Source organism: Phalaenopsis equestris, unplaced genomic scaffold (assembly GCF_001263595.1).
Source record: "Phalaenopsis equestris unplaced genomic scaffold, ASM126359v1 Scaffold001278, whole genome shotgun sequence".
Taxonomy (NCBI): Eukaryota; Viridiplantae; Streptophyta; class Magnoliopsida; order Asparagales; family Orchidaceae; genus Phalaenopsis; species Phalaenopsis equestris.
Window position 1 is genome coordinate 123,443 of NW_018165717.1, and position 12,903 is coordinate 136,345.

Genomic DNA, 12,903 nt, shown 5'->3' on the forward strand with positions numbered 1-12,903 from the left:
AAATTTGTCCTGAATATAATCTAAATTTTCTTCTTTTATTTCATCCTCAATTTCACTAAGTTCTTACTTTGATTTCTCTTTAAACTCTTTCTTAAATTGTTCATTACTTAAATAATCAGTAACTTCCATCCTAAAACATTCATTGTCTTTTTCTATTGTAAGATATTTCAAAGTTTTTGTACTATTAAATTTTACTTCTTGATCATTAACTCTCATTATTAATTCTCCTTTTTGCACATCTATCACAGCTTTTCCTATTGCAAGAAATGGTCTCCCCAAAATAATATGAATCTCTTTATCTTCCTCCATATCTAATACTATAAAGTCTAGAGTGAAAATAAATTTATCCACTTTTACTCATACATCTTCTATAACTCCTTTAGGACAGGTGATTGATAGATCAACTAAACTAAAGAGTTACAATAGTAGGGGAAATATCTCCTAAATCTAAACATTTAAAAATTGATAGAGACATAAGATTGATACTTACTTATAAATCACATAAGGTTTTTCCATAAAACTTTTCACCAATTGCACAAGGTATAGTAAAACTATCAGGATCTTTTCACTTTTCAGGAAGCTTTTATTGGATAATAGCGCCAAACTCTTCACTAAGTACAATAGTCTCACGATCTACAAAATTCTTTTTCTTGTTTAATATATCTTTCATAAATTTCACATAACTTGGCATTTGTTCCAAAGCCTCAATGAAAGGAATGTTTATCGTTAACTTTTTAAGGATTTCCAAAAATTTTGTAAATTATTTGTCTTTATTCTTCTGTTTTAGTTGTTGAGAAAACGGAAGTAATGGTTTTTCTTGAGGAACTTGTGTTTGTTCATTTTCATTATGGTCACTTTTCATCTCTTCCTTCTTCTCATTAACTTCAGTTTCTCTTTGAATTCTTGTTTCAATTTCTTTTCCACTTTGTAATTGAATTGCTTTAATTTGTTCCTTATTTTGATCTTTGGGATTAACTTCCACCGTACTTGGAAGATTTCCTGAAGGTCTGTTACTAAGTGCAGTACCAATATGTCATAATTGATTTTCAATATTTATAGTAGTAGCCCCTTGATTTTGTATTTGATTTCCCATATTCAACATTACCTCTTCCATCGTTAACTTATTTTCTTTAACTTGTGGGTTAGGGTTAGAGTTAAATCCAAGAGGATAATAAGGTTGATAATTAGGATTTCCTTGGTAATTTAAATTTCATGAGGGATTCATTGAATTGTTAAAATTATTTCAACTAAAATTAGGGTGATTTTTCCATCCAGGATTGTAATAGTTAGAATAAGGATTGTTATTTTGATTATTAATAGCATTCAAAGTTTCATAAGATGATTGGGTATCAATTATCAAATTTTCTTCTAACATTGGTGGTATTTGAGAATAGTTCACTCTAATTTGATCAATCTTTTTTAATATAGTAGCAATTTGAGATGCCAGCATCAATTTGAGATGCTAAAATACACATTGCATTAGATTCATGGATACTGACTACTCTCTTAGAATTTGCCCGTTCAGAGGATAATTAAAAATTATTAGTAGTCATTTCTTTTATTAAAGAGTATGCTTCATCAAAAGGTTTTGACATTAAAGATCCACCTGCAGCAGCATTTATAATAGATCTAAGTGATCCTACTAATCCATTGTAAAAAAATTAAATTATTAACCAATCTGGTAAAGCATGGTGTAGACATTTTCTATGGAGATCTTCATAAATTGATTCCCCTTCAAACTGAAAACAAGATGTAATATCGTTTCTAAGCTTAGCGTTTTTCAAGGGTAAAAAATATTTAGCCAAGAATTTTGGTGATAGTTCTCCCCAAGTTCTAATAGATTCAGGTGTTAATGAGTTTAACCAAGCTTTGGCTTTATCCCTTCATGAAAAAGGAAAAAGTTTAAGCCTAACATCATCATTAAACACTCCATCATATTTAAAAGTAGCACAAATCTCAAGAAAACTAGCAAGATGTAAGTTAGGATCTTCAGTAGATGTTCCTCCAAACTGATTATTTTGTACAATTTGGATAATAGCAGGTTTAAGTTAAAATGAATTAACAACAATATTTGGATTTTGAATAATTAAGTGAAGTTTATCTGCTGTTGGATTAGCATAATCTTTTAAAGGTCTTTATCGATTTTCATTTATTTGATTAGCTAAGTTATTCGTCATTTTGTTCAAAATTTTAATTTCTTTTTGTTGTTTTCGAATTTTTTGAACTTTTAAAGGTCTTTGTGATTTTTCATTTATTTGATTAACTAAGTTATTTCCCATTTCATTCAAATTTCTAATTTATTTTAGTTGTTTTCATACTTTTTTAATAGTACGTTCTAATTCCGAATCGTAAGGTACTAAACCTTCAAATCCAATAATACGCATAAACAAATATAATAAGCAAAGTAAAATTTCTATAAAAGTACACTTAAAAAAGTATTTAATAATAACTTTTTTTATGATTTTTAATTTTTTTATTTTTTTATATTTTTTATCTATAAATTTCCTAATTTACCAAATTTATTTAATTTACCGTTACCTTCCCCGGCAACGACGCAAAAAACTTGATCATGATTTTTTTATAAAAAACTTGATGTGAATTTGCTGAAATGTAGTTGTGAAAAATTTATAAAGTTGACTCCGCTTTACAATAATGCCAAAAACTTGAAGTGATATTTTATTAATAATAACGTTCAACACTTAATGTTGGTATTCTACGCAAGTATACATATCGTTATCAAATAATATAAGATTTTTTTTTAAGTTTCAAATATCGATCCCACTAGGAATGTTTAAATTTGAAATGATAAATTAACTACAAAATTCACAGAAATTAAATGAAATTACTGTAACTAATTTTGAATGTTTAAGATACTATAAAAGTTAAATTATTAACTACTAGCAGAATTTAAATGCAGTGTTTTAAAATAGTAATTACTAAACTAGTAAACTATGTTTATCTGATGAAGTTTTCTAATATGAAAAAGCATCTTTCCTACTACAATGAGATTTTGGTAAAATGAGATGAGATAAATGGTTTAATATATATTTTGCCAAACAGGAGAAGTTTTAATTCTCTACCATAATATAGTGTTATAGAAAATCATTGGCTAATCCCAGGTCTAGTCCCTAAATTCGTGGCTAGGCTAGGAGGATACTGGCTCCCTACTCCAGAGTTCCCACTTCCCTTCCCCTGAAGGTTAACTCTCGCTTTAGTTTTTAAACACTAAGATCGAATTAGAGATTTTTAGTCTGTCACCTTAAAGATTCTCCAATTCTACACCCAACAAAGAATATTTTAATTCTACACCCAACAAAGTATATTTCCATATTTATTTGCACTTAATTCCATGAACAAAATACTCTTTCATGGACTTTAATGTGATTCTCACTCTATTGTAGAACTCATACTCCATTTCCCGGATCATATGTTTCACAACATATTTTAACAATTCAATTGGTTAGATCAAAATGTAAATTAAGAGCGGAGTTGAAAAATCATCAAAATTTATTTTAAATTTTAACATTGGCACATCCATATTATCTATTCATTTCACCATATCTCAAAGTAAGGAGAAAGATAAATGAAATTACTAAAACTTCATGAGAAAGATACAACAAAACACGAATTTCATATATAAAAAAAAGTTCATACAATAATAATAAACAAACAACACTTATTTGAAGCTCTTTCTCAAAATAAATCTTTTGTAACCTCTATTAGGAAATGTAGGAAGAAGAAATCTCTCACATCTCTTCCTCTACAACACTTAGAATTCACACTTAAACTAGTCACAAAAACTCAAAACTATCAAAACAATAACTAACTAATGGTGTTGAATGACATAGAATGTAGGTGTGTGAAGAGGAAAACTAATTGAGTGGAAGAATTTGAAATGGTGCGAAGGGGGGGAGGGTTTCTGATCAAATTTCGACCCTTAATAGAGCATAGGTTGGTTCTCCAATAGGTGCATCCAAAAACTCTTTAAAAAACGTCCAAATTCGTCCAATATTCTAGAAACATGTCCTGCATCGACACTGGCGCCGTCGGCACCAGAGGCCAATCAATTAATTCCTTCTTCTCTATCAAACGGCGCCGTCAGCGCTGAATAATTTTTTAACTTATCCATTTTGACTTTAAATTTCATCATTTTTGCTTCAAGTCTTCAAAATCAACAACCTGCAATAAAACACAGAAAATATCTTCCATTAAAGTGTAATATCACAAAAAATGAGTATAAAATATGTGTCTAAAATGCATATATTTTTTGTGTATCAGTCCTCTGCCTTTATGGTCCAAACGTGTTTTGACGTATTGAGATACCCTTGTCAAGATAATTTAGGTTATTTCGTGGGCTAAGTATGTTGATGAGATGCTACCCATTCAGGATGTGAGAGACTCTCTCTCTATCCTATGACTTAACATGAGCTTTGAAGCGTCGGGGTATTCCCACACAGAAACAATGCAAACATGTGAAAATTACAAAAGATAAGCAGGTGTGAGATCTCAGAGAGCTCACCACACTAATCAACGAATCTGCTACTACAAGAAGACATTAGACTTTGTAAAAAAATGTGATTCTTGGTTGCCTTTTACCTAATTAAAATCAAACTCACATGTGTCATATATGTATATCACAAAAAAAGATCATCGAGAAGATCCTAAAAAATCATATCACCGAAAATACAAGAGGAATTCAGTTGTCTTCATTAGTAACTGAAGTGTCATTTTTTGTTGTTGTGATTTGAGATAATAAAAAATTTGGTAGCTGGTAGTAGCATTAAAATGCACATGACCAAAACAAAAAAGATTAATAAATTCATTCACAATTTTAACTTCACAAAGAATGTTTAAAGCTAGACATCCAATGGAGGCAACGATTGCTTCTACTCAAGAGCTTTATCAAGCGAAACATCCATCTTCTACCAACATATATTTAATTTTCAGACATGCCATTAAAAAGCTCCCTACCATCATCTAAAGGTATTCGAAATCAAAACAAAAACAGAAAATGAAATTTCTGACATCCCCTAACCAGATTTAGACATTAACCAAGCTCGATCTACCAAAAAAAAAATATGCCATCACAAAAAAAATTACAAAGATAATTGCGAGATCGGAAACCACAGAGGGAAAACCGGTGCAACGACAACCATAAAAATTTAAGAAAAGATACCAGCAGATCAATAGGAACAACCAGACAAGAAAGAGGGGCAGGAGAGAAAAGGCGAGGGCAACTGCAGTCGAGCGAGAGAGAAGGGCACGAGAGGAATTCTTTCCCTGAAATACACAGGCCACGATATCGATCCCGAGGCCCACATATAATATAACTGTCAAACTGTCGTTCTCTACCCGTAACACGAAACATGTGTTTTCAAAATGCTCAACGCATATGTAAGGAGCACCAAACACAGAAAAAATATTACCTCAGGAGTACTGATGCATCGGTACTCCAATGAGGGGGTGCCACGTAGGCAATGGTCCCACCGTGGTGCCTACGTGGCACACCCTCATTGGAGTACAGATGCATCAGTGCTTGCTCCTGAGGTAATATTTTTTCCCAAACACACCTAAATCTACATTTGTGATACATTTTTATTTACTTCGCAAGGATTCAGGGCATTTGCGTAAATTCACAAAAAACTGGAATAGGGTTTTTACTCGGTGTCGAATTATATAACACCACTGCGCTTCAGTTGTGCTAGGGTTTGAAGTTGCCGCTCGCCTTCAGATCTACCAAAGCAAGAGCGGCCATTGGACAATTCGGAAATGGTACTACACGCTTTGTTTTCTAGAGATATTTTTGATTTCAAAGTATATTTAATTTTTCTGTAGATGTTCTACTTGTTCTTTAACGTATCATTGTATCAAGTTCCGTAATCTAATTCGAATAAGCATATTAGATGATGAACTTCTTTCATATATTCTCGTTGGTAATATATTAGTGTTTAGAAAGGATTATTGTAATCACTGACGATAAATGATCGGCAAAACCTTGTAGGAAAATCAGATTTAAGGATTTCCAAATTTTTATTTATGATTAGAACTGAATTGTAATCGAATTTTTTGATGTTGAATTGGCTCAAGCTCATTTAACTTTCTAGGATTAAGTGCATCTCTATCTTGTGTTGATATATTTGAAAATTTAATCACATTTTCATTCGTCTTTTTGTGTTGCTCTTAGTAGGGGATTAATTATAATGATCTGCTGATTTATGCTTTTTAATGGCCAAGGGTGCTAGTTACATTTTGCTATCTTGTGACCTAATAAGCTTTGCGGAATTAGTTTTCTCTGAACGTCATTTCTTTACCATCACCATAATCATCTGCTTTTTGATTGGAGGCCTGCTGCATATTTTGCTTTATTTTTTTTTTAAAGATCTATAAAGAATATTACTTTGAGATGTGCAATGAATCTTTCTTTCAAAATTTTGATTTATGATACTATACTATGTAGAATTTAAACTATCATATTTACGAAAGCAATCTTTGTTGTACTTTTTCAGTGATGAAGGAGTAGCAACTTATCTATAGCCTCTTCATTTTTATTTATTCTTAGTATATATTATTTTGCTTTTATATATCTCCTTTTTGTTTCATTTTACATTATTAGCTCACATATTTTAGTATGCTCCACTTTTTACATTGCTTGAGGTAGCTATTCTCCTTTTTCTCTTTTCGTTTAAAACCTAAGCACAGATGTAAGAAAAGAGCCATACATAAATTTATACTTGAATATTTTGGTATTTCCAATTCATTTAATTTGCTTCTTCACTATAAAAGTAGTATTAGAGCTTTGAAGAGATTGTGCAATGGCTAGTGGAGGGGAAGGAAGTCAACATGCCGAAGTTGAAGAGCCTGATATGCGGCTTTGAAGAGCATGTAGTATGGCCTTTGAGATGAGATTTGATTCAATTTTGTTGGATGTCTAATTGAGCTATTTCGTTGAAGTGTTTGCTCCACCACCACTCCAACTATATAGAGTAAGCAGGAATTAACACTAACAACAACTCGGATGATGCAAAGGCCATCGAGAGGGAAGGCATGCTATGGTGCAAAAAACCAGTGACAAAATTCCAAAGAGACCTTTTAGTCCTTACATGGGAACATCTTGTTGTCAAAATAACTCCATCTCCAAACTTAATTGATTTTGATTATGACAACAAATCCAAAACTTGGGCTTTGTTTGGCCCTTAGCATGCACAACACCCTCCAAATTTGCATTACCAAAAATACAAACTTAAAGTTTGATATTCCTCCTCTCTTTAATGGTTACATGAATAGTGAAGAGTGTTTGGATTTGATTAAATTTATTGAATATTTTTTAGTACTTTGATATCTCTGAAGATTAATAAGTTACTGGCTTATAAGCTCAAGGGGTGAATAGTAGTTTGATGGAAGCAACTGCAAACCCATCGTCGATGTGAATGTACAAAACCTTAGCCCTAGATTTGTTTGTAGAAGTTGTTGAACGAAATCTTATTTTTGTTTGATTATGACCAATTTTTCTACAATCAATACCAACACCACCAATAATGGGGATAGTTAATCAATGAGTATACAAAGCTCTATCGCTTTAATGCTCATATCAACCTCAAAAAACTAAAATGAAGGTTTCTCGATATCTTGATGGTTTGAAGGATTTTTTGCATGCTTAATTAGCAGTTTAATCGATAAGGTGATTGTTTGAAGCTGTTATTTTAAAAGTAGTACTTCTTGGAACTTCAACTAATTTGTTTATAGTCATAGATTATAGTAGCAATCATCAAGTACAAAATGATAGCTTATTGCTGGCCAGACTTATTTAGGCAAGCTGACCTCCAAACTCATCGCACTGTGGCCTTCCTATGACCCTTCTATACTTGCTGAGAAAACCCAACTTCAATTTAAAGGAATAGTACTTATCATATTGATCCCATTTATTGTTATTCTTGTAATCAAATGTGACATAAATCTAATGAGTTTTTAATGGAAGGCATTAAACGTTATGGTTGAAAGAACTACTGAAGTAAATGAGCGAGAACAATTTCTTAACAAATTCTTGGAGGACACTGAAATTGTTGAAGTAGATGATAGAGAGCCAATTGTTTGTATTGTTGAATGTCTCTCACTCATCGAGCCTTGAGACTCGACTCAAGTCCATTTCATATTTAGATTTGTTGTGCAATATTTTAGGAAGTTTGTAATGGAATTGTGGTATCTGTGAAAATATTGTATCAAAATCCATCGTGAATTGCCCTTAGCTTGCTGACAGAAAATTATCGCAACCCTTGAAGATCAGATGATAAAAAAAATGAAATAGAACTTACCAATGTATGCAGGGGAACACTGCTTATTATGAAAATCTATTAGGCTGATGTTCATTGTGATGTTGATATGGATGTTTGCCACATTCTCATTGTCCAGTCATGACAGTGTGATTTGAATGTGACTCGCCATGTTATGGATTACAGGTCACCTTGATAAGGAAACAACTATTCCTTTCATTGACGAGAGAAAACAATTGACCCCAACCTTTTCAATTGCATGAATGCTTAGAGAAGGTGAGTCTCTTGCACTTGTTACCATCTTTGGAATTGAGCTCTGTGTGGAGATTAAACATATTGAAGTAATCTGGCTCATGGTCACCAAACCTTCCTTGACCAGTCTCGCACCAATTCCACTCAATATGGAAGATTTGCTAAATACTTTCGGACTTGCGAGTAATAATCATTCCTTGAATTGCTATGATTACCAAGTTGACTTAATCCCGGGTTTGAGCCTATCAAATTGGGCACACTATCTTATGTGCTCGAAAGAGCAAGGTTGAAATGAATCAAGGATGAATTACTTGCCATGCACTTAATTTGAGTAGGCAGATGAAAAAAAAAAAAAAAAACTGAATTGGCCTGTACTTTGAAATATTCATGTGATACAAAGCTTCCATAGGCTCATTACGTTTTATTACTATTTTGTAAGAAATTTAACACTATCATGCTGCCACTAATTGATTGGCTCAAGAACGAGAAATTTTATTGGGGTGACAAGCAAGAAGCAAGCTTCTGCATATTGAAGGGGAAGTTGAATTTCACTCTCGTGTTCATTTTTTATTGTTTAAACTATCTTTGAAGTTGAAGGTATGATTGTAATTGTAACAGTGCTTATACAAGGGGGTAACATATCTATTGAGGCTATAAGAAATATGCAAAATAACCACGGATTGAATTAGATGATGTATGAACAAAAATTTTATGTGAACAATATCCAATGAAAAGGTGTTTGTCCTACTCAGCTTCCATTATGCCTACAACTATATGTACTCTCAAAAGAACCTATGTTGGATGCACGCTTCTTGGTTACTCCTTTTTAAAAAAATGTACGTTTGCTTTTAAAAATTTAGTTAGGAACTTAAATTGTTTCTTGGATGCTCCAAGTCAAAACACACTTTACTTTTCACACGTTAGGTTAAAGGTATTGGGTTCAAACCTCCTAAAGAATAGTATGCTAATGATGAAGAATTTGGCAACATATGTAGAAATTACAATTAACAAAAGTATCCTTGAAACCTTTAGATTTAGAAAGATATTTATTCAAGGGAAATCAATTATGCATACCTAAAATGTCATTTACTTGTGGGCGGTATTGTTGCTCACTTGGGGCATGATAAAATTATAATGATCATGATGGTTTAAATTTATGCAATATGAGGCGTGCCTTAATAGTTGTCAAGAATTTTTGCCCATATTGCATGTGCCTCTCATGGCCTGTCACATGAGGCACACAGTTCCTTGCTCTAAATTTTAAATTTTATGAGATGTCTGCTTCATGTTTAATATATAGCTCAAATGAGTCAATTCTAAAAGATATGGTGAGTGCAAATTAATAAATCTGGACATGTTCATATAATATTCAAATTTTGATTTAATCTTGCTCGAACATAAACATTGATCGAATCGACTAACCTTGCTAAAACTTATTTGAGTTGATCAAATCTTGTTTGGATTTTAATGTTTTGAATCATATTCAGACCTTGTTCGGAAGTACAAACAATATTCAAATAATTTTTGAAAAATGTTTGAGCAAAATTCAAATGTTATGTGTTGAATTTAATTTAACTTGTTATATTCTTACTTTGACATCCTATATTACTTCGATATTTGGATGACAACTTTTACATTATGAATTGATGTTAGAATGTTAGTATGTTGCATTTATTTGATATTTTGATGTTAATATGATACTAATCTTGCACAATTTATCGGTTTAGAGGTTTACGTCTTGCCTTGTAGAGAAAAAGATGCCTCAATACTCATTTGTGAAAAATTTTAAAACTTGGTGATCATGGCGAATTGATTTTGTAAGCCAAAGATGCAAAGAGTAAATTTTCTATATAGTAATGTCTTCTTTCAATCCGCTAAATTCAGGCCCAAAATACTGTTCTCTACACAACCCATATCAATCTACATTTTGGAATATATTATTATTATTATTATTATTCTTTTACTACCTCTTAGCGGAAGAAGGATTTGATGTTAGTGCGTGTTGCTCGGTTCAAATATCAAACCTTATCGGAAGACAGCTAACGCCATCAATTTTGATAATCTGTTTTTTGAAGTTGCTCGGCTTCATAAGTTCCATACGACAATCATATTTGTTTGTGATATCATATTCATTGTAATTTTTGGTGAGTTTTATGGAAGAAACATGATATGACCTTAACTTTTAATAGCACCTTTTACCCAAAACTGACAAACTGACCGAAGTAATTAATTGCAACTTGATCTCTACAATTCGATGCATAGCTCAAGCAGGCCTAGGGTATGGGATCATGCCCTTGCACTGGCCAAATTCCTCTTCAATAACATGTGAATTGGTTAACTAGCCGAACCCCATTCTCTATTCTCACAAACTCTTAAGAATAATTAAACGATTTCCAATCATGAAAAAGATTGGCGACAGTGCCTACCCAGTTTTGAATTGTTGAGTGATCTCAAAATAGGCAATGACGGTTAGTTTAGAAGACATTTTCAAATATCACCCTCATAAACCCAAGAATTGAACTCGGAGACCAGTTCTTATAAAAACTTAGGGATTTTATGGACGAGAAGAATGTCCCCTCTATTCTCTTAATTTGCATCGTCAGAGGTGGTTATTTTCTTATTTCTCTTTTCATATATGAGATACACACAGCTGTAAGAATTAAGGGGTCATGTGGAAAATAATACCTCGTTTATGTTGGTATTTGGCGTTTCTTAGCATTTTTAGACATGTATTGAAGTTGTGCTTGTTTTGTTGGCACAGCCGAAGCAGATCCATGAGATCAAGGATTTCCTTCTCACAGCTAGAAGGAAGGATGCTCGCTCTGTAAAGATTAAACGGAGCAAAAGTGTTGTGAAGTTCAAGGTCAGATGTGCAAAGTATCTTTACACGCTCTGCGTGTTTGATTCTGAGAAGGCTGATAAGCTCAAACAATCTCTACCTCCTGGTAACTTTTACTGATATGACATTCATTCTGTTATTTAATATTTGCTGTAGTATACCTTTGGTCTTCCATTCACTTTTGTGAAAGCTTTGATTCTAAATTTTACAATTTTCTTGTGTTATTACTTATTTCTTTATGTAATATTCGGATAAAAATGCTATGTAAAATTATGCATGCTTCTTAAGGATTGTATTGCATGTATTAGTAAGTTACGGAAAATGTATACAACAAAAACAACAACAACAAGCCTTAATCCCACTATGTGAGGTTGGCTGCATGAATCATTTTTCTCCGTTGCATCATATTTAGTGTCATATTTTCATTTAGTTTTAATAAATTAAGATCATTTTTTATACAATAAGCCCAAATCTTCCTAGGTCTACCTCTGCCTTTCTTAACACAAGTCAAATCTAAAACATCTACTCTCCTAATCGGATCATCAGATGGTCGGAGCTTAATGTGACCAAACTATCTAAGAACTTTCTCTAATTTTGTCTGTCACGGTGTCACGGGAGTTACACCAACCCTATCACGGATATATTCATTTCGCATTTTGTCTTTAAGTGTAAAGCCACTCATCCACCTAATCATTCTCATCTCGGCAACACTAAACTTAGTATTATGCTTCTCATTTAAAGGCCAATCTATTCATTTAAAAAAAAATTTCCCCCTGCTATAAGATCCTTGTTTACCTTAAATGGTTAGGAAATATATAATGATATTCTTTTGGGGCGATTTACATACATACCATGTAATTGTTATGTGTCTACATATCTCACACCTAGATTTTAATATTTACTTCTTTAACATCACATAAAAATATCACTAATAGTGATATTTTAAACTAAAAAAAAATGTCTTTTCATGCATAATAGTATCAAATTTTATATGCTACATGTGTAAATTTTAATTTTATTTGTTTAATTTTGCAGGTTTGAGTGTACAGGACCTGTGAAAGCGAGAGTAGTACTATGGCTGTTTTTCTATTACTTGTGATGAATCGTTCATTGGCATTGCAAAAGTTTTTCTTAAGAAATTCAACTCTTAATTGAACTATTATTTTTTTTAAATGCATGAAACTACGTACTCTGCTAACGTTTTGACAGTAATTTAATGTCCGCCTTCTTTGCTTAGCATTTTATGTTGATTGGTTTACTGTTAGCTGGAAAAAAGTATTTCGTCCGGACGTGCCGGACGGGTAACCATTGGTAGTCATGTTGATCGCCGATGATGTTGCCCGCCGGTGATGTATATGGCAACGTGACTACCAGTATTTGGCCGTCCACGTGTGATATCTGAAAGGAATATTTCTCCTGTTGCTGCCATCGCTCGCAGGCCCCGTCCATTGCAGAGCATTTGTTGCAGCCACTGGTCAGTGCTATAACAATTGCTAAGCATGCTTTACATTAATATAATATTTGTTTGAATCAAACACAGAAATG

At 32.6% G+C, this 12,903-nt stretch overlaps 1 protein-coding gene across 1 annotated transcript; it reads left to right on the forward strand.

Moving 5' to 3' along the window:
• The first annotated feature begins 5,674 nt into the window (after positions 1-5,674).
• LOC110033756 (60S ribosomal protein L38) lies at positions 5,675-12,597 on the forward strand. The gene is made up of 3 exons (XM_020737835.1): positions 5,675-5,772; positions 11,281-11,464; positions 12,394-12,597. The coding sequence occupies exons 1-3, from the start codon at positions 5,770-5,772 to the stop codon at positions 12,414-12,416; spliced, it is 210 nt and encodes a 69-aa protein (XP_020593494.1). The 5' UTR covers positions 5,675-5,769; the 3' UTR covers positions 12,417-12,597.
• Positions 12,598-12,903: the final 306 nt, after the last annotated feature.

Bases quoted from the DNA above. Each gene is read 5' to 3' on its own strand.
- LOC110033756 (XM_020737835.1), top strand. The intron at 11,465-12,393 runs GTAACTTTTACT...TTAATTTTGCAG, and splicing joins CAAACAATCTCTACCTCCTG to GTTTGAGTGTACAGGACCTG.